Here is a 22,710-nt window from a genome sequence, read left to right as displayed (position 1 = left end):
ATCAAACACGCATGCATAAAGCATACAAAAAAAAAAAAAAAAAAAAAAAAAGTTTGTGGCTTTGGGGTCCGGATTTTGTACTGTATATAGTTTTACAATTGATCAGGCTTGAATATACTTCTGTTTGCAATAGAAAAAGATCGATTTACTACCAGAAAAAGAGAAGAAAAAGACTTAATATGTTGGTTCAGAGAAAACAAGGAAAAGTTTTTCTAAAGGTTTTGTGATTGCTGGATTCTCTTATAACAGAAAACTTAAAATAAGTACAAGAAAATGTCAAAATTTATTCAGATTACCATCAGAAATATGTTTTAACACATATTTTTACAGAAGAAATTGCATCTCTTTATCCAAACAATCTTCACTGTGTTAAGTTCCATCAGGACAAGGTTGCAAGCCATACAACTGCTCTATTTTTTTGAAAAAATGAGAAATGAAACTTTTTGCTTTAAATGTATCCCACCCAAGTCCCCTGGTGTGTCTCCTATGGATTACTGTACATTTGGACTTAAACAATCCTTTATAAGCGACATCCCAAAACATTGGATGGACTCTGGAAGATTGTGAGGGAGGAGTGAAATAAAATCTACTTTGATGTTTTAAGAAAAGGATCTTTATCTTGGAAATTAAGATGTAATATGATAGTTCAAAAAAAAATGATAATTTATAAGAAATGTATGAAACAGTAAATTATTCATATGCAATATTATAGTACATACAAAAAAGGTTGATTTTTTAAGTTGATAATCTGTACGAAATTAGTTCTGGAAAAGACATTTCTGCTTCAATTAACCGATATGTTTTTTAAAACGAGCTTTTTACATACACACACAGAAAGACATCTTTCTCTTTTGAAGTGTATAACAAGCCAACTTTATTTAATTGTTAAGGATGTCTACAATAGGTTTTTTAACATGCTTAGACAAAAAAATTTAGTTAACATTTAACAAGCTGAGAATTCCTGAAAAGTTTTAACATATTATGCAATAAGAAACAAGTTTTACATGATTATACAGTGAAGAACCAGAATATAATGTAATACACACAAATCACATTTGGATGATATCACAATGATAAATCACTAATCTTGAAAGCTGACAACAGGACTAATTCATTAAATTCAAAAAATTGAATCACAAACAGCATTTACACTAGTATACAAACAGCTTTGCATTTACATCTTAGAAAAACAAATATAAATGTTTAAAAAATTCATGTATTAAACATCTTTTTTAGTGCAGGGGAAGTGAAAAGAAAAGGTGTTTTCAATATCTATCTACGAAAGTGGCTAGTTACAACACTGTTTAGTCAAGCGTGACTTTCGCATAAGTACACAACATGCAACTTTCTGCCTTCCATTATAAAAAGGGTTGAAAAGGAATGGTAAAATTTTACTGTTCTTTCTTCTTCTTGCCCAAGGGCATTTTGGCATTAACCCTGTTAAGAAAATAACAAAATGCATATAATTAAAGTTGATACACAATAAAGACTTAAAATCAATTCACTGCAAACAAACATAATATACAATAAAAACTTTAAAACCAATTAACAGCAAACATGCACTTCAGTTTCAAAGAATGTTGTATGTAACAATTATATATATTTATTTATGTTATACTTTTGTTAAAAAAACATTTTTACATATAATCCATTTTGTCTCAATAAATAAATGAAATATAACCTCATAAGATTTTGAAAAATTATGCATATCATAGCTATACAACCACATCTACAAATTCATTATCTTTAGTTTATAGTAGACCTGTTGCAAAAACAAACAGAAAATTGGTCTAAGTTTCCAATTGTCTATCAGATGATATAGGCCATACACAGATATAATGTCACACAGTGATTCAAGCGCACCTCGTATTGCTTAACATACAGATCACAATCATGAATACCTATCTGCATGTACAGTCAAAAATCGTTAATTCGGACACCCATAATCCGGACCTCAAAGCTACAAACTTTCTGCGCATGCGTCGCGTTGAGGCATGTGCATAGGAGTTTACGTGTGCGCGTAAGACCTTTACAGCTGCGAATATACGTGTGCGCACGCGCATAATACATTTACACATGTGCGTTTAATGTATAACGGACAGTAAAAGCTAAGCTAAAATTAAAATTATCTAATTCACTTAATGTTGCAGATTGCGTTGTTTCTTAATCTTCGAATTGGATCCGGCTTATTATTATTTAAAGGATCTACAAAGCGAAAGTATGTTTCAAAATCCGAAATCTGTTTATCAATTTCACGCTGGGGAAGGGGGGGGGGGGGCGCCGCGGCGCACAATGAATTGGAAGTTGATCTGTCAGCACTATCCTTATCTTCAGGGCAGATGTTTTTATTTTTATTTTATTTGGCTTATAATTCCTTACTAAATGTAGTATTTATTTCATCTCGATGTACTCCGTCTTTGATATGATTTAAATCAAGTTCCTCGTCATTATAATTCGCTTCCGATAGTAAAGAAAGTGACACAGAGGTTATTGAAAACGAAAAATTTCGATTGACAAATTAGTCGGTATTCTCGACACAGCAATTATAGGACTCGAACAGCGGAACTTTGTAACTGAACAAGAAATTATGTCTGTTTATAGAATTAAAGAGAATGCATTATCACATAAAAAACGAAGCAACTTAAACAACTTACATTGAAAGAAATGTTTAATAAAGTAAACAAACAAATATTAAGCTTTTTTTTTTTTTTTTTTTTTTTTGTAAATTTTGATACCCTTTAGATCATAATTGTTCTTTATTTCGTAAATTACGGTTTCATATTTTTAATTTTATAATTTCTGCATGCCATCTTACCAGATTTAAACTGATGATCTATAACCCGGAAAAATCGATAATCCGGAATCGCCGAAGTCCCGACGAGTCCGGATTAACGACTTTTGACTATACAATTCATTTGGCAAAATTAGAAATGATTGGAAATCTTGCACAAGTCTTCAGGCATATTCACAAGTTACCAATTTCATCTTATAAGCTTAAATACATTATATGAGTAACAACTGTACATGATATTTGAATTAGCTTTGTCTCTATTTCTAAAACATTAAATTTCCCTCCATTCCACTTCTAGCATTCTATGTATTCTCCTTACTGTAGCTTTATAGCAATTTTCTAATTCAGAAAGCTCTTTTTTTTCTTCTCAATAATAATGGTCACAAAGACTTTCTCAGCTTAGAGACACTGCAGAAGTGCCAGTACTATACAGTATACTTTATATAGCAATGGTAATGCCTTACTGCAAGAAATTAATTAAATAAACCTAATATTTTCAAATATTAGATGCCATTTTATCACACATGCATTTTGCATTTTATCATGTAAACTTGTCCAATGTTTTCCTTGATTCATGATAATGGCCACTAACGAAAAAGCACCGTTAGACTACATGCAATTTGGAAACATGTAATTCCCTGTGAAATTATTTCTAAAGAAATTAAGTTTATTAACTCCCTCAGGGTAAGTCTCATAATTCTTTTTTTAAAAAAAGAAAGAGTACAAAAATATACCTGCCGAAGATTCCATGACACTTACAAAATGAACAATCCAAGAAAACCAAGTATCATATGATAAATTTGTTTGTCATCTAAACATAGTTAATTGGCAGTAAGCAAATACTGAAGTAGAATCAAAGTTTTTTTTACCTTGTTAAGGAATAATCCAAACTGCGAATACAAGAATCACAATTACAATGTAGAAACATATTTATTATTAACTGCAAAAAAGGAAAAACATTTAAGGTGATGCAAGCACTATCAATTCTCCATCAAGGGAGTATAAAAAGTTACGTAAAAGAGAGTTTCAATAGATTCATATCTATTTTTTTTAGTTAAGGGGATGAAGGCAGATACCTCGTTTCCGTTTCCAGTGGTGATTCTACAAAATTCAGAGCTATTTTTATTCCAAGTTCAATACTGGATTTGGTTACCCCCCTCCCAAAAAAACACTTGTAGCCTTTGTGATACACTAAAAGCAGAGACTGAAATGCTTGCAAGAAAAAAAAAAAAAAAAAAAAAAAAAAAAGCTTGTTAAAGAACAAGTAAAAGCAAAAATGATTTAAGTCTTCAAAAATAACTTGAGTAAAAGCAAATTATGACAGCAAGGCAAATGGGTAAAAAGCATTTCAGCCATCTAAAAAATTTGAAAATTCATCTCTCTATTTTACTGTTTATAATACAAATTTCATTAAATAAATGCTGAAAGTGTACTACAAATTTTTTTGCCCGATTTTGAAACAATATTTTTTTTTATCAATGAAGTTACACAAACTAAAAATTCATTTTTCTCAAAATCAATGGATATAAATGGTCCCCCCTCCAGGGTTCTCAAATACTGTTAAAGAAATTTAACACTCATTTTAAAAGATTGTTCAGTAAATACTTGTGAAAAATGGTTGGCAATGATGGCTGATGACAACCTTGTGAAAACTTGCAAGAAACAGGTTAAATATAGATCAACAGTCAATAACTCGATATCATATACTAATTTGAACCCACATTTTATACTTTACATGACTTTTCTAGTAAAATCAGCTTCTTTTTTCATTATACTGTGGTAGCCCGGAAGCATTTGTTGATTTATGGCCAGCAGCTGTTCAGAGCATTGATGTTTGAGCAGACGCTTACTCATGGCAATACCTACAGGTGAAATAAGAAGTGCGATGAAAAAGGTCTCACATGGCCTTGTCAAAAAAGAGCTCTTTGGTGGCAAATTAAGCAGTTCAATTCTTTGGAATTTGCGAGTATTGGGTGACTCTGCAGATCGCCATAATACATATTTATCCTTAGAAATCTTACAAAATATTTCAACTTTTAAATAGTGAATTTTGCACAGTTTAATGAAAAGAATTTTTTTTTCTTTTTTGTACAATTATGATATTTCCTATAACCGCAGGACTTAAAAAGATTTCTCCAGCTTTTCATTCATGTAATCCCCAGATTTTTAAATAGCTAATTTTATCTTTTACTGTACATTGCTTAGTAAAAAAGACAGACAACTTAAATAAATGAAGATTTGCTATTATATAAAACCTCTGAATTAATACAGTAAACATTGTCATTAAGTCTGCTTTGCTTTAAAACAGACATCTTATTCAGTTTTCAGTTATTTCATGATTTTCTGACAGTTATAATTACACTAAGACAGGTTCCCAGTTATAACTAAAGGTTTTAACAATCTAGCAGAAAACTGCCAACTCTGATAAAAGTAGTCATATCGTTCAAAAGGATTAATCTATTACCTTGCCATGAATGCACTCACATGATAACATTAAGTTAATTCCATTGCCTTAGGATTACAAGCTTTGAAAACTACTGTGCACCAAAATGAAAACACAAAAATCAAATAATATTTGAAAGACTCCCAAAATGGCTTCAAATGCATTACTGATCTGCATAAAATTTTTTGCTTACTAGTTTTATTTTAACTTACAGGTACCAATTTACTCTATATGTTTAAACATGTGAACTTGATTTATAAAAGCATGCTTAAATGATGAAGGTCTGTCAAAAGTGCAAATGATTAGCTAAAAAAAAAAAAAAAAAAAAAAAAAAAAAAAAAAAAAAAAAAAAAAATAAAATTTGCTAATGTTTATACCAATTTACAGCTCTTGAAATTTTCATTAACAATTCAGAGATTTTCTGGTTTGCCTTGTTACATTAAACAACAAAGTTTAGACCTTCCTGAAAGCTAGGAATAACACTCTGAAAAAGTACTTACATTTCAATCATTTCTTTTCCTTTTGTGCGAACAAGTTCAGCATAAACATCAATCTGGGCCTGTAATTTATTTATTCATATTTATTAAAACTATTCTTACAAATAATAATTTTACATATTACATTTATTCATTAAAATACATGTATGCATGTATACATATACACATGCATACCATATATACATTTTTGAATTTGATTCCAATAACAGAAGAGTACCAAAATTATTCCCCCTCAGTTCATGTATTTAAGGATTTAACTTGAATGTTTAATTAAGCTACAGCAGACTGCTGAGAGTTAGATGAACATTCAGATCTGAGGATAACTTATGATAAAAAAAAATCTACAGAGGATTTGAAACCTAAAGATCAATCTTCATGAAAGATCAGCATATCATGTAACATAAACAAAGGATCTTACCAAGCTTAAAATGACAGAATGCAATCCCAGTATTAATTTAGAATAGATAATGGTCTGAAAGGATTATGACCCTTTTTAGATTAAGCAAATAACCATCGCTAGCTGAAGGAGAAAATTACAATCATCTTTAACTACAGCAAAAGATGGTTTACAGCCAAAATCTTTGGATTCAAGACACCACTTTTCCCACAGCTGAATTAAGATAACTCTTATAGAATATTTCACAAAGTATATATTGCAGACAACACTACCTATCTTGATATTTCTGATGCTGGAAGAAGATTAAATTCAAATCACAACAGTTCCTGAAAATCTCTGATAAGAGTATTGTTACAATTTAGTATAAGAAAATGAATTATTGAAACTTGATACTAAAGCATTCATATATTAAAGCAGCATTCTTGAAAATTCGGATTACTATACAAAGTCCGTCCTTGGTTTTAATGATATCTTCAATGTAACACATACTTTCATTAGTCCTGTCTGAAATGCATTAAACTGGTGTCAAATTTCCCATTTTAAAACAAATTCTCATCTAATGAAGTCATATGTAGCTCTCAAACAGTGCTAAATAAATAAGACTCTTCTCTAATCTGTTATTTTTAAGCTTTACATAATACACCTTTCAAGAGACAAGAGTGGCAAATAATATAATCACTACTTCATTTTTGGATGAAAAGATGCACCTCAAATTTATCAAATAATTTTTAGAAACATCCTACAACTATAATAAAAACAAATTGCATATTCCTTTAGACTATAAGACAAATTCTTATTTTCTTTAATAAAAAGGTGTGTCTTACAATCTTAAAAAAATTCAACATTAGATCTTTTAAATTAAATTAATGTATATAAAAGGCACAATTTTTTAGCATGATTCTCATTTTCTATGTTTATGTTCTGGATCCCTCTTTTTAATATCAAAAGATTTGTTTACATTGAAATAATCTACGAATGATATTGACAAGCTATTAACACATTGACTGCCAACTACGAGATAACTCGTACTGTATTTACTTGCCATTTTTGTGCAGCTATGATTAAACTCGGAATATATCAGTGCTAATATCGATAGACGGCTTCTGGGAAAAGAACAAAAAATCAATGCTGGCTTGCATGAACAGAAAATTTATTAAAAAATGAATAAAAAATATAATTATAAAATTAATAATATAACATGATTAAATAGATTTGTCTTCTCGGACCAGGATCTGAAAAGTGCCATGGCAGTCAACGTGTTAACATAATGCTACAAGTATGTCTCTACATATGTTAAATAAAAAAACAGCTGCCAAACAGGTAAATAAACAGTTTAGTATTTTAATATATCTCATGCTTAGAATTTAGAAGCATCCAACATTTATCGATAATCTTCATTAGACACTAGAACAATTAAGCACTTAAACTGAATAGCATGTTCAGCAATTAAGCACATAAAGCATGTTTAACTTTACAAAATTCTAAATTTCAAAATAAATAATCTGCCATGCTTCCACTAAAATTTAAGAAATATGCATATGAACAATGCAAATCCATGTAATAACCAGCATAATTATTTGCAATAATCTTAACATTAGTGTTGCACCTTTCAATCTTAGCATTAAAATAAGATTCAATTATAATTACCTTATTAGTTTCATAGACTTTCGGCAAAGTGAACACGGATACAAAAGCTGAAAATAAAAAAAAAAAGGACCATAAACAATCGTATACAGAAGACAAAATTGCACTAGGAAATAAACTCAAACATGAACATCATGCAACTCAAAACTTATTTCTAAATGCTTAATGCACTTTTATTCCTAATTTAAAAGTCTCTAGTTAAAAACAAATATGAAGCCAATCGGTGATCCTTTCGATATCAATTTATTCATTTGTGAAATAAATCCATATCAGTGGTTCTCAACCTTTTTTCAGCCCATATACCCTTTTCATCATTGCTACACAATCATCCTCACCCTCCTTTCCAAAATTAAAAAACTATACATTTACTTAAATTTAGATTACTTTTTTATGTGTTTCATAATTTAAACAAGAAAAAATACAGAAAATGTTGACAGTATTTTTTTATATACGTGAACTAAATACTAGGCAGGTGAATAAAAGCCTGACCCCCCCAGAAGCTATCAAATCCCCCCCTGTGTGAGAACCTCTGGTCTATATAAATAAAATATAATTTTTTATTAATGTGAGAAATACAATATAGATGCAGCTCAGCAAAGCTTGGGGGAATATCCTGTCCAGGGAGAGCTGTATAGTGAAAAGACTGTGATCCATTTGATTTCTTAAAGGACGCGACACCAACCAACCAACCAACCTAATATAATATACAAACACATGCAAGAATTTTGTACTGATGAGAAAATTATACTCATTGATACAAAATTATCCTGACCTTGAAAATACATACCTAAACTCACCGTAATTACTACAATACAGATCAGATAGTTTAGCTATCTTAGTTACACTAGGTGTTCATAAATGATGGATAATGGCTTTATATCATTATCCTAGGCATGTATTTTCAATCATAAAGCTTCTCAAAACAAGGTAAAACTTCTGAAGTAGCTTTTGAACAACTTTTGTAGCAGTATAAGCATTACAACTGCTATGGTATAACATAGTAAGCATCATTAAATGTTGTAATAAAAATAGTAATATTGATAGGTATTCCAAAGGATTAAAAAAGCCAGCAGCTAAATTAAGTTAGACTAATTAAAATATTGAATAAGCAATTGAGAGGAAAATGAAGCATATATACGCTTTAATGAAAAATAATTACATACAAGTCATTTTTAATTTCATATTTATTCAACTTATTATTGCATATTAAAGTAAGAAATAAAAATTACCTATGATAATCAGAGTCAGTCCATTAAACCATGCTCCAACATACGTCATGCACCAAGCCAATACTAGCAGCTATATTCAAAATTTAAAAAATAAAATGCCATCAGTATATGATAAATTTAACCATGTAGACTGGAAATGAAGTAAAGTATCCCATACCTTCAATGTGTCAAAAAGATCTTCCACAAGAACTAAACTTCGTAATTTGCCAGTAACACAATTCACATGATGAATTAACGTTTCAACAGTTTCACTAACTTTGTCCTGTGATAAAGTAATGTCCACTTCCAAATACTCTCTAAAACAGGTGGACAAGAATGTGATTTAAAAAAGAAACAAACAAGCTACATATCGCACAAAATAAATTTTCAGTGGGAAAACAAAAATAAAATTAACATTACAGATGTAAAAATTCTGTAATTTTATTACACGTATTCATTTGCCAAAGATCCTAAATTTGTGCAAGTCCAGTACATTATGGGACACGTGTTAATACTATATTTTAAAACATATATCTATATGGATTATTTTCTTTATAATTAATAAATTCCTAACATTTTCAGCATTTATAATAAATTTTAATACTCGTTAAAATATGTTACAACATTTTAATACTGGAGAAGTTAAGAAATAAATTACAAGTATTCCCATGTTAATCTACAGGAAACTAGTATAATGTAATAAATCCTTGTTATACAATATAGTACGCACGGCTACAACAACAAACCCACTAAGCGTATCTTTTTTTTTTTTTTTTTTAATAGAAATGTTTTTGATAAACATTTTCAATTTCTGCCTTGTTCTTGAAATTTAAGTAAATTTTAACTAAAGGATTTTTAGAAAACTGGAAATTTCATAATCTACTAATTCTGCTCATAATAAAAGGACAGAAGGTTGGTTTATGATAGTAGTATTCGAAAAGAAATCGAAAACAGTCATAAAACTTCGTAGAAACTGTTAGTCTCAAAATTTTAAATAACAAAAAATTAAAATTTTTATTTAATTTAAAACATTTCTCAGAAATGCATAACAATTAAAAAAAAAGAAACAGATATGAAATTATTTGAAGCCATTCAACTTCCAAGAAGTTCTTTAAAATAATTTTATGCATAAAAAGTGGAAAATTATAATTTTTTGAGAAAATTAACCCACTAACTGCCCAAACTACAAGGAATGATTTTCCCCCCCTTATACAAATGTATTAAATTAAGTATTTATAACTTTAAATTTACACTGAACATTTAAAGAAAGAGGAAGGGGAAAGCTCTTACCTGTGAAAAAATCTAGTGTTGCATTCGCACGTCAGCAGAATAAGAATATAAAAGTTTACTGAGTAAGCCTGTACTCGTGCGAAATTTTCTTTCAATGCAGTATTGGATTACTTTTTAGCTGTATAACGTTTTTATAAATCTACAAATCAATTTACTTGTAATTAATATAATATTAAAATTTATATTGTATTTCTTTTACAAATAAAGATTATTTTCAATTGAAAGATTCAAGCATTATAAGCTTCACTACAGTCATAATGCAAAGCTACATTAAGTACTTTGCATCTATACACAGTCTGGCTATGGCATTCTTTACAATGAAGTCTTCTGTAATCATCAGACTTTAGGATAAAATAGCTACCATCTCCATGCAATAGCTTTTGAACACTGAATTTACTAGGTCTTCTTGTTGCTAATCTATTTCTAGCTAATTTTACATTCTCAATACGAGTTTGCAAAAGGAATAATGTAATCTCCACCTGAAATCTAAAGAGACATTTTATCTACAGTAGTAGTAAGTTGATATTTTCCATGTATTTGTCAAGGATACATCAACATCAATGTAAATATTGGCCACCACCATTTTCTGCCACAAACTCTTAGTCTGTAACTGGCTACTAAATTGTCGCATAAATCAACTTTTCCCATTTTGGTATTGTATTGTTCAATAAGATGAGGCTGAAATACAAAAACCTTTTCCCTTTGCATTCTTGAATAACAGGAAACACTTTTTGTGAGCTGAATTTTTCCAAATGTTGAACCAACAGTTACAATCGAATTGTCGTTCGATTAGACAAAAATTACTTTTTTTCTCTTTATACTAAAAATCTTAATAACCAGTCTTTCTTACGGACAAATTTTATCGTTTCTAATGGGCACATGTGTAAGCGGTTTTCTTGAATTGTTCTTGTAGCAACAAAACCTTATCTTTTAAATAACACAGAAGATGAAATAATGTAAAAAAATCATCAAAGTAAATAGCATGATTGTGGAAATTTCAACAACACTCAGCAAATTTATCACCATACTTCCACCAAGATCAAATTCTTCATATTCTGGTAATTTTGGAGGTGTTGATTTACCTGAATAAATATCAAAATAGAATATCAGTTTCATTCTGGTCATTATCATCACCTGTTTCTTCATAAAAAAAAATCTTTGAAGGGTTTGTTCTAATGTAAAGTACCTCATACTAGGCATTTTTAAAGCATGGAATGAATATCAACTACAGCATCTAAAGGCATGAGTAAAAAAGAGGAATATCATTTTCCCACTGATGTTATACCAGCACAAACCCTGTTTTCTCTTTTGTCCATAAACAATTACAAACAGCTGATCGCTGGAATGTTCTGGTAAGGGGTAATCTTGGCAAAAATACCTGGTTGAAAATTTTGCTTCAAGTACGAGACTAATTATTATAAACAAAATTATTGTTGAAGACAAATATTTTTTACAGAAATAATCTTCATAATATTGCCTACACAAAAGTCAACGTTACATTAATAACCAGTATAACAAATTTCGAATGCAAGCATGCATGCATTGTGTCGTACAGATGATGAATGTCAGTTTATGAGACATAGTTCCGTGTCTGTTGCCCTCAGTCGGTCAATACAGGGCTGGTTAATGTTAGTTGTGGATGATGCTGGATTGTCATCCAACAATGTCCCATATATGCTCGAATGGAGAAAAATCTGGTCATCTAGCAGGCCAAGGCAATTTGTCCACACTCTGTAGAGGATGCTGGGTCAGCAGTATGAGGGCAAGCGCTATCCTGTTGGAAAACACTGCCTTGAATGCTATTCATAAATGGTAGCAGAACAGGTTGAATCAACAGGCTAACATATAAACTCAGTCAGGGTGCGAGGAATAATCAGAAGAGTGCTGCCTCATACGAAATTGCTCCTCAGACCATAACTCCAGTACTGTAGGTACAGTGTGTCAAGGCAGCAGACAGGTTGGTTGCAGGCACTCACCTGGCCTCCTTCTAACCACCACACGGCCATCACTGGCACCAATGCAGAACTGGTTTCCCATACTAACATGACCGAAATCGTGACATATAAACATAACATTCATGCATATTAACAGACAATTCATCTCACAATTTTCTTCAAAATTTCCAAGTTAATAAAAAAATATCAAACGAAAACTTACTTGAAAGGATGTCCTTCATTGGACTTTTGGACAGCTTGTAAAATATTTTTATAAATTCGGAAGGAAATGGTGACAAAAAGCAAAGCCAAAGTCAGATATGCAGCAACGCTTATAAATGAAAAATATTTCAGAGAAAGAAGCAAGACCACAATTGCACCAAAAACTATACCACTTTTCTTTGGATCTCTCCAATATATATATTCTGCAACTGAAAAATATTATATTCAAATACATTTATATCTTATTTACCATTAGCGAACTTCAATAAAGCTATCATGCATGTTTAATTTGAAAGATATACCTAATTCCTGACAAATCTAACTTAAAAGCATACAGAAACGTACAAGAGAACAAATAATACACTTTTTAGAAAGCTATTTGATAACAAAAACATTATTTACTAGCCATAATTTACACATCTGCTAATAAACAAAATAAAATGAATAATTTTTACCACTTAAAAATTACATTTCCTCAATTTAATTTCATTACTTTAGATCTTAATATAAGCAGTCTTTATCATTAAAATATTTCATGTTACAATAATGTATTTTGTAATTTTTAGAATATGATAATTTAGCACCTTTTAATTTCTTTATTCACCTTTATTGAGTCATGAGCTTTTTTTAAGGGGGGGGGGCAAAATTTAAAACATTTTGCTTTCTTAGGTTCTTTAATGATTTAAATATCATTTTAAAGAATGAAAATCTCATAAAAACAAAGACTAAAATTAGCAACTATGCTAATTTAGCTAAAAAATGCTATTTAAATACAAGTCATCATCAGCAATGTGCTAGTCAGAGAGCTAATATTTGTTAGAGTAAGGTGATTACCTAACCATGTTCAAATAATAAACTAAAAATTTAATTTTCTGTAAATAATGTTAATATTCATTACATTTCATCATTCAAAACATTATCTTTTTTTAAATCCTGACCGATTTTAACAACTGATAAGCTATTTCTACTTTATGGTACTCTTATTTATTAAATTAAGAAAATTATAAATCACTGATTTCATATGCAGATACTTTTGTATGGAGAAAATTTTAGCTTGAAAAATATTAAATTAATATTTGAAGAAAATTTTCCATTTACAAATTTTGTGAAAAAATGCATTTTCTAAAAATTTCATACCAAATTTCTTCTGGGTTAATCTTTGGATTATGGTAACTTGGCAATTTTTTGCCGACCAACCCTGCTACAGCAACCTGCTAGTTTTTTTTTTTTTTTTTTTTTTTTTTTTTGACAGCTTTTTGTTTTCACAAAGTAAAGGCATTTTTTTTTTTTTTACTCAGCATTTTTTTCCCCAAAAATCTGCTAGCCGAAGTACGCTTATGCTAGAACTTTTATGGAACAAAAGTGCTTAATCATGGCGAAGATTAGGTGCGAAATTGGGAGAAAGTGCAGAATCGCCCACTGCTTGCCACGTTTTTAAGAATTGCACGTATGCGGTATCCATATACACGTCAACCTATTTTCACTTAAAAAAAATCCCAGAATTGCACAAAAATGGTACTGCGCACACTCTTAACTTTATCCATGTACACTGCTAAAGTTCTAGCTAGTAAGCTTTATCGCCTTACCAAAATGTCGCCAAACTACCTGTTACCATATTCGAAAGATTAGCCTCTCACAGTGACAGATAAATCTAAAGTGCAAATTTTTGAAATTTTAAGAAAAACATATCACTATTTTTCTTGAAAAATCGACTGCAGGCCATTAAAATTGCAACACCATGAAGGAAAGATATTTATTGGATGTAAAAAGTATGGTATGAAGACAAAATAATTAAAATTTGTAAGCATTTTGAAGGTTTAGAGAATGCAAAATTAGTGGAAACAGCCCTTACCCCATTAGGTATGGAGTCAAACTGGGCTTGGATGACAGAAATGGACAATTCATTCCACGCTGTTTCAAGTCTATGCCACACTTCATCAACCGTATTAGCTGAAGAGGGGTGGCGGAACAGTCTCTCAGCAACCCATTACCAGATATTTTTACTGGGTGACAGATCTGGAGACCATGCAGGGCAGCAATTGAATACTCTGTGCATCGAGGAAGGTCAGAACACCACGTGCAACATGTGGTCTTGCACTATCTTGTTGGAACATGGCGTTTGGGGGCCTTGAAGACAGGGCACAACCACTGGACGCAAGATATGTCAGGAATGTATCCATCTCCGTTCAAATTACTGTTGATCCGAACTAGAGATGTGTGTGTCATGTACCCAGTGGCTGCCAAAACCATCACACCAGGTACACGGCCCCTATGCCAATATCAAATTCAAGCAGGTTATGTGCTGTCTCCTCGGACACTACAGACACATATATGTATGGACATCGGAATACTGCACTTAGAATCAGGATTCGTTTGAAAAGGTGACATTGTGCCACTCCTGTATCCAGCTTTGTCGTTTGGCCCACCCGAGTTACGGTCTCTCTATGCTGCATTGTCAAGGGAAGCCAAAGTAATGGTCACCCTGCTAACAGTCCATGCTGCTACAAACTTTGATGCACCTTACGCGCTAATACTGGGCATGCTGCAAACATGTCCACTTTCTGACTAATGGTCTGTGATGTGATCGTATGGTTTTGCAGGGCTGACCTCTCTGGCATTAGCCATACAAGGGTATTGAGATTCTGCAAGCCGTTCAGTATGAGCTTCAGCAATTCATTGATTCTATATTCGCATGATAGTGGTTGGATGTCAACCAGTGCAACCGCAGATACCACTGAACGATAATTTATACTTTCGGTAGGCAACGATCCTACCTCTATTGAATTTCGAAACTTGCTGGTAAGCATTTCCTTTTCTTATTCGAGGCATAACACGACATTCTGAGCAAACTCAAACCTTACATAGCACTTTCTGAATGAGAAATCCACTACACAATTTTTCTTTTACACAGATGCTTCAGATGTTGCTTCTATCTCCTGTGTTGTCTAAATGCGCCAAAATACTAATCATTTGCAACTTCTTACTTTCATGTGATTTTGACATTCATCAGATCATTCCCTCCTGATGTTGCAATTTTTAACTGCCAGCAGTATATAACAAAATGAACTCGTATGAAAACAACATTCAATTAAATTTATAACTGTTAAATATATGGTTGCCAGAGTGGCACGTTCTGAAGATTTGCATGATTCCTACTAAGATGGTATCAGATACATACAGTTACAGCACCAATTACAACATTCCAATAATTGATTTTATGAAATTATCTGGAAAAAATATTTAGAAAAAAAAATTCATATGCATGAATATATTCAGACTATGCAAGTTAGATATACACTAAAACAATAACAGATGCTCAATTTAGAAAACAGCCCCAAACTGCTCAAAATAGCTTTTCCGACAATATGCACCATAAAGAAGTACATTCATACATATATAAAATAATTATTCCAACTTTAACAGTGTAATCAGGTTATGTTTTTCCAACTATGATAGCGTTCTTTTTCACTGAATTTTAATACTTTATTACATACAGTCAAAAGTCGTTATCCGGACTCGTCGGGACTTCGGCGATTCCAGATCATCAGTTTAAATCTGATAAGATGGCATGCAGAAATTATAAAATTAATAATATGAAACTGTAATTTATGAAATAAAGAACAATTATGATCTAAAGGGTATCAAAATTTACAAAAAAAAAAAGCTTAATATTTATTTGTTTACTTTATTAAACATTTCTTTCAATGTAAGTTGTTTAAGTTGCTTTGTTTTTTATGTGATAATACATTCTCTTTAATTCTATAAACAGACATAATTTCTTGTTCAGTTACAAAGTTCCGCTGTTGAAGTCCTATAATTGCTGTGTCGAGAATACCGACTAATTTGTCAATCGAAATTTTTTCGTTTTCAATAACCTCTGTCACTTTCTTCGCTATCGGAAGCGAATTATAATGATGAGGAAATTGATTTAAATCATATCAAAGACGGAGTACATTGAGATGAAATAAATACTACATTTAGTAAGGAATTATAAGCCAAATAAAATAAAAACATCTGCCCTGAAGATAAGGATAGTGCTGACAGATCAACTTCCAATTCATTGGGTGCCCCAGCGTTAAAGATAAACAAAGTTTAGATAAACAAACGTTAAAGTTTAGATAAACAAAGGATATGCCTTTATCCATTTTTTGCAGCAATTCCACTTTTTGTTTAATGGACTTTGAAACATATTTTCGCTTTGTAGATCCTTTACATATTAGTAAATATATATGGGAAATTCTATTTGACATAATCGAAAGTTCAAGCTTATTTTTATAAAATTGCTCTAACAGTCTGCAAAAAATAATAAGATGGATCCAATTAGAAGATTAAAGAACAACGCAATCTGCAACATTAACTGAATTAGATAATTTTAGCTTAGCTTATACCGTCTGTTATACATTTAACGCGCATTCATAAACGTATTTTGCCCATGCGCAAACGCATATTCACAGCCATAAAGGTCTTACGTGCATACGTCAATGCGACGCATGCGCAGAAAGTTTGTAGCTTTGAGGTACGGATTATAGATGTCTGAATTAACGACTTTTGACTGTATTACATTACTGTACTGCATTAATTTCTGCATCATGATCTTACATGGAAAGGACTTCCTTTGTGAAAACTTAAAAATTTTCAGTTTTTATTCACCTTTGTATGCTAAATATCACAAAATTAGAAGAGATGATGATTACAAATATATAACAATATAAGCATAACAGATTATGTTATAAATATATATAATATTAACCACATTTTAGTGAACAAGAATATACTTTCTAGCAGGATTCATTAACTTGACAGGGAATTTCTTCTAACCCACTTTTTAATTTGTGTCAACAACAGAATGCAAACTTCGTAAAAAATTTAAACAGCTATTTGTCATCTCAAAAAGTTTTTGAGCAAATTTTACCTACCATTTCTTAATCTAAAAATCTAAGAATAAAAAAAAAAAAAAGAAAAAGATTATGAAATTAGAAGTTTACAAGCATATTTCAGAAGAAAATGGATTATTAATTTAATGGCATAGCGAGGAGGGGCCAAGGGGGTGTATGATGCCCCGGGCGCCACTGGCAGAGGGGTGCCAAATGGTCACCAAATAAGATTTTCATCGTATCACTGTGTTTTTTCAGGGAAGGGGAACGCCAAAAAGATATTTTGCCCCGGGCGCCAGTTACGTTCGCTACTCCACTGTATTAATTAAAATAAGATATGAAGTTTCATGACAGGAAAAAAACAAAAAAGCATACGTACCAACTGGATGCAATTTTTCTGGATTAAACCATGCCCCTACAAAAAAATATCCACCACTTAACATTGACAGTTTTAGGAGATTGAATTGGTTTAACTTGAAATATTAATAAATTATACAAAAAATTCGAAATTTTCAATGATACAAGAAATGGCACATATAAAAAGATATAAAAGAGAACCATACAATTTTTATATAACTTGATACAATTAGTTATGGCTACGAGTTTAAGACTCTCCATACGAAAAGAAGCCTCAATGGAAATTTTTACAAAACTGATTTGATAATAAGTTACACACTGAAGAATCGCAAATATAAACATGTAACAGCTTTACTAATCCCTTCCTCCGCTGGGAACTGAAATTAAGAAACTGCTTTTCTTTGCGGCTTTAGCCACGATGATGAGGATATACATTCTTTTTTTAAATAATTTTAAACGCTGATAACAACAGGTAATTAGTTTTAAGCTTTTTAAAAAATCTTTACAAGCTGTCGAAACCTCCAAAATTTCCTCAACATTTTAAAATATATGTAGTCTGCTAACATATCGTAAAAAGAGAAAAAATGGGGGAAGAAGAAGAAACAAAGCAAATTCATTTTATTTTATATGCAAGTACAGTAATCTTTATTCATATACACTCTTTACTTTAAAAAAAGGAATTTCGCAGAAAAACCACGATAATCATAAACTGCAAAGAGTACTTTTCACAAAAGATAATGTTTTAGGATTTTAATACGTGTCTATGAAGTCAACAAAAATATATTAACAAATTCAGATACTGCACCAACAAAGGTGAAAGTCGTTTTTTATTATATATATCAAGAAACAACTTATAAATAATACTAATGTCATATTTATATAACTAAATACATTACAATTAAATTTTATTAGTAAAATATGATTTAATACCTGGAGAAAATGGGCATTCGCTTTCTGAAGTTTTACTAGCATTCCCTACAGTTTCAGATTCCATGGCGACCTCAGTTTTCACGGCAGGTTGCGCAGCTGGCTCATACGCACGAATCCCCGACTGGTAATTATCAGTATCTGCTTTGGGTTTGGTACCTATTTTAAGATCTTCAATTTTTGGCAATGTCTCCACAACCTCTGATTCGTGCACTTTATCAAATGAAACAGGCGTATTCTCTCGATCTTTAGTAGAACTTATTAAGAGCTCGGAGTCGTCACCGTGTTGTTCGTCTACGTCGATCAATAACCGGTCGCCGCTGCTGCGTTGTAGCTCTGAAACGGAATCGCGGTACGAATCTTCCACTTTAGTATCGGCACTACTACCTATCAATGATGAGCTCTTATCAACATTTATAAAATCAGGTAAATTAGAGGTAGTCTGAGTTGGGGAAATACCCTTACTTGATTCTGTTATATCTTCATCATTACTAGTAACAAGAGGGCGTGTCGTTGAAACTAATCCAGATTGGAAGTTACCAATCGTATCATCGATAGGATTTTTAATCTGATCTGTATCTAATTCATTAATATTCTTAGATGATTCTAAGGTTTCAAATCCTTCCATATCCAACAAAGGCTTTTCGTTTCCAAAATTATATTGGGATGTTAAAGGCTCTTCTTCTGTACTCATAAATGCTGATGTTTTTATTTCTTCCATTCTGATAAAAATGTCAGCTGATTAAATAATATACAGACTCGTTACTGTATACAGTGCGTCAAGACGGTGACCTGCAATACCGTATTAGTCATCCAGTTGCATTAAACACGTTTCTGTCACGGTTTGAAGAACATGCATCGTATGACGTCAGGTCGCCGAGCTTGATCAATCTTTCCAGCGCCGATGCTACAGACGTTTACTGACCTATGTGGGAAAAATAATCCTTGTTCATCTTCTTCTATCGTGTTCGTTAATTTTTCATAATTTAATAATTGTTTTGTATGCGCATAGATGTAACTTTAATAGGAAAAATACGTTCTTTCAAATGCAAATGAATTTTCATTTAACTTATTCAAAATTTAATATTTTTTCTTTATACATATGTAAATAAACAGATAAAATAAAATGACAAAGAAGTTGTAAAATAGAAAATTAGGCAATTATGATTGAGAGCAGGGGTATTTATTAAAAAATACAGTATGTACCAAAATTAATTAAATAAAAATTAATATTTCAGTGAATTTTTAAGTTATCTTAATGCAGTTCACAAAAAATGAATGGAATTATGGGCTAGAAATATTTTATATGTTTATTTTTAACTATGATTATTTCCAACAAATGACGCTACACTGGCATTACGTAGTATTTTAAAAAAGGAATTTTAAAGACAATAAAAGTTATACTGAACTTTGCCTAGTGATGCACATGCACCTGTAAATATTGTAATAATAACTGTTCTTCATTTACTATGTCTTTATGTATTTGAAAATTTTGTATCTTAAATTAATGAATGCATTAACTTCTACAAAGAGGAAAAAAATCACAGTTCCAGGCCACATGCCCTACAAGATCCAATGGATAAGATCTTTTGAATTTCCTGACTAGCCAATCTCCAAACTTCCTCCAGACGTACAGAGGATATAGCCCAGGTCAACTGGAAGACTTTGAATTGACATATTTGAGTGCATTTCCCTAGCAATAATATGGGTGAGATAAAGGATGGGGAATCAATAGCTCGTTTTGATTCTAAAAAGTCTCTCTTCATCTTTAAATATGTTGCAGATAGGTACTATTAGATACAGGGAGATATTTAGATTGGATACTTTTAATTAGAACGTTTTCTGCATGTTCTAACCCCGTTGATGAAAGTTCTCCTAGATTTCTACCTTTAGGCTCGCTGCGCGCATTATCTGCAAAACATAACATCCAGCTTAGGAGACCACCAATGGATTGATATTTAGGAAAAATCATTGCATGAAATGGTATACTTCCTTCACAAAAATTAAAAATGCTCAGTAAAACTTTTCTTCATCTATTTCTATTTGTCGATGACTGTTTGTTGCGCCCGTATTTACTACCGTCCAATTTGGAAGGTGCCACGTACCTGACATTTCTTCAGACTGTATTACCAGATCTTCTGAACAAGGTTCCTGATGGTATTATCCAGCGAATATGGTTCCAACACGATGGCGCTCCTGCACATTTCACAAATGCTGTGTGTGCTTACCTAAGCAGAAAGTTTGGTGGTCAATGGATTGGTCGGGGTGGACCGGTTTCTTGACCACCATTTTCACCGGATTTATGTCCAATCGATTTCTTTTATGGGGTGATATGAAAAAGATGGTGTACGAGACCCTTGTTGATAGTGCTATGGACCTTGTAGCACGCATATCGGGTTGCTGCAGCAATCATCCGAGAAATTCCCGGCATATTCCAGAAAGTCCGGTTGTCCATGCAACGCCGTTGTGAGTCATGCCTTCTAGCACATGGTCGACAGTTCGAGCACCTGTTGCTTGTAAAACCGATGCAAAGAAATGTTTACATGTGAGATGACAAATGTTTTTTTTCCTTACCACTTCCTTCTTATGTGTTCTTTTCATCATTGAGTATGTGTGTGTGATTATGGCAAAGCCTCTAGGGCTATCTGCCTAAGGCGAGGAATGCCTTCGTGCAGGACTTTCTAAGGTAAACTGGCTCGTATGCACGTTACAGATGGGTAAAACCACGAAAACGCCCATGCAGCCAGCCCGTTCGCGGGATTCGAACCTCGGACCGAACTACCCTTTCCATTATTAAACTGGGTTTATTTTGCCCTACTACATGGCATATGCGCCCATGCATTCCTACGTGAAATCTCGTTCTTTTTCTATTTCATACCTCTCTACTAAATATTGATGATGAATTCTGAATCACCCTGTATAAATATGTGAGGATCTAGATATCCTTCACTGCGCGCGTGCACGATTTCTTATGTCGTGCTTAGAGTCAGTTCTTTGTTACTCACTAAAAAGGTTTCATATTTGAATGGTAGCAATACCTTATACCTTCCTTCAGGAAGTCAAATTATTTTAAAACTGATATATTGCATCAGAAAACTTTACTTGTCTAATGTCTTACTAGGACTTTCAACTTTCATATGGGTCCCTGATAGCAATAACATCAAGATCCAATAGCTCACGAATGCTGTAATTTGCAGAATGCAAAGATAAAACACAAGATCCAATATTAAGAAAATTCTCATTCTCATATAGCACACACTGTTCACAATTTCTGAATTTATCAGGCAGGTTTTCTTTCCAAAATTAAAATGTAACCAAATTTAGTTTCGAATGGAATCAGTTCAGTTCTCAGTATCATTGATACAATAGTTAATATATACCATGCAACATCAGCTCCTAGGAGCATACCTTCTCTTTAATACTTGAATCAGGTACTACTAATAAATTTCTTCCTTTTACTCCTAAAATTGTTGCAGTAGCAATAACTCTTGGAATGAATTCACAAATTGACTTATCCTAGTATACGGTACACCCGGTATTTATGATGAATAGTAAATGGCTCATTTTGCTGTTGGCAACAATTTTAAAAATCGCGCCAAGGCCGTACCGTATACTAGAATTTTACTCACAAATTTTTCCTTCTGATAATACAGAAATATTAAACGAAAAAGTGTTCTCTATATGACTGATTTTGATTTTATGATCATCGTGTATACGTGGTTTAGACTCATTCCCTGCAAAAAGACAAAGAACGAGTTTCTGTTTATGTTTGGACTTCAAATTAATCTTACTCTATTGCTCAAATAGATACGTTGAGACCCTGTATCTATAATAACCCTAACCGTTCTTTCATAGTTTCGATTTCGTATTTTCAAAGCTACAATCGTTAGTAAAGCATCTTCAACATTACAGTTAGTGTACAAAGTCTTAATAACTTCTGTTTTGATTCTTTACTATTTAAATCTCTGTCGTGGACACATATGAATTTAATGATTTCTATTACACTGAATACACTTATTTTTAGATTAATAATTTCTAGATATGTGACCTGTTCGTAAACAACAAAACGAGGTTCCGTTTAAAAAAAAAATGTACTAGACTCAACTTTCTAGTCATAAAATATTCC

The 22,710-nt window shown here is 31.9% G+C and overlaps 1 protein-coding gene across 1 annotated transcript; it reads right to left on the bottom strand.

Annotated features, from left to right (window-relative positions):
* Window positions 1–843: 843 nt before the first annotated feature.
* LOC118184257 (reticulon-1-like) lies at window positions 844–19,483 on the bottom strand. Its single transcript, XM_035353899.2, has 8 exons — window positions 18,588–19,483; window positions 17,680–17,715; window positions 12,428–12,635; window positions 9,159–9,297; window positions 9,002–9,071; window positions 7,776–7,822; window positions 5,735–5,793; window positions 844–1,437 (listed from the first exon to the last, which is right to left on the bottom strand). The coding sequence occupies exons 1-8, from the start codon at window positions 19,303–19,305 to the stop codon at window positions 1,392–1,394; spliced, it is 1,323 nt and encodes a 440-aa protein (XP_035209790.1). The 5' UTR covers window positions 19,306–19,483; the 3' UTR covers window positions 844–1,391.
* Window positions 19,484–22,710: the final 3,227 nt, after the last annotated feature.

The sequence above is a fragment of the Stegodyphus dumicola genome, chromosome 9, assembly GCF_044657685.1.
Source record: "Stegodyphus dumicola isolate Sdum_Otavi_A_Nest chromosome 9, ASM4465768v1".
Taxonomy (NCBI): Eukaryota; Metazoa; Arthropoda; class Arachnida; order Araneae; family Eresidae; genus Stegodyphus; species Stegodyphus dumicola.
This window is presented reverse-complemented; position numbering and strand designations above follow the sequence as displayed.

Coding starts and splice junctions, on each gene's coding strand:
- LOC118184257 (XM_035353899.2), bottom strand. CDS start 19,305: ATGGAAGAAATAAAAACATCAGCATTTATGAGTACAGAAGAAGAGCCT. Junction 9,072..9,158: donor ATCTTTTTGACACATTGAAG/GTATGGGATACT, acceptor TTTTGAATATAG/CTGCTAGTATTGGCTTGGTG. Junction 5,794..7,775: donor AAGTCTATGAAACTAATAAG/GTAATTATAATT, acceptor AATAAATTACAG/GCCCAGATTGATGTTTATGC.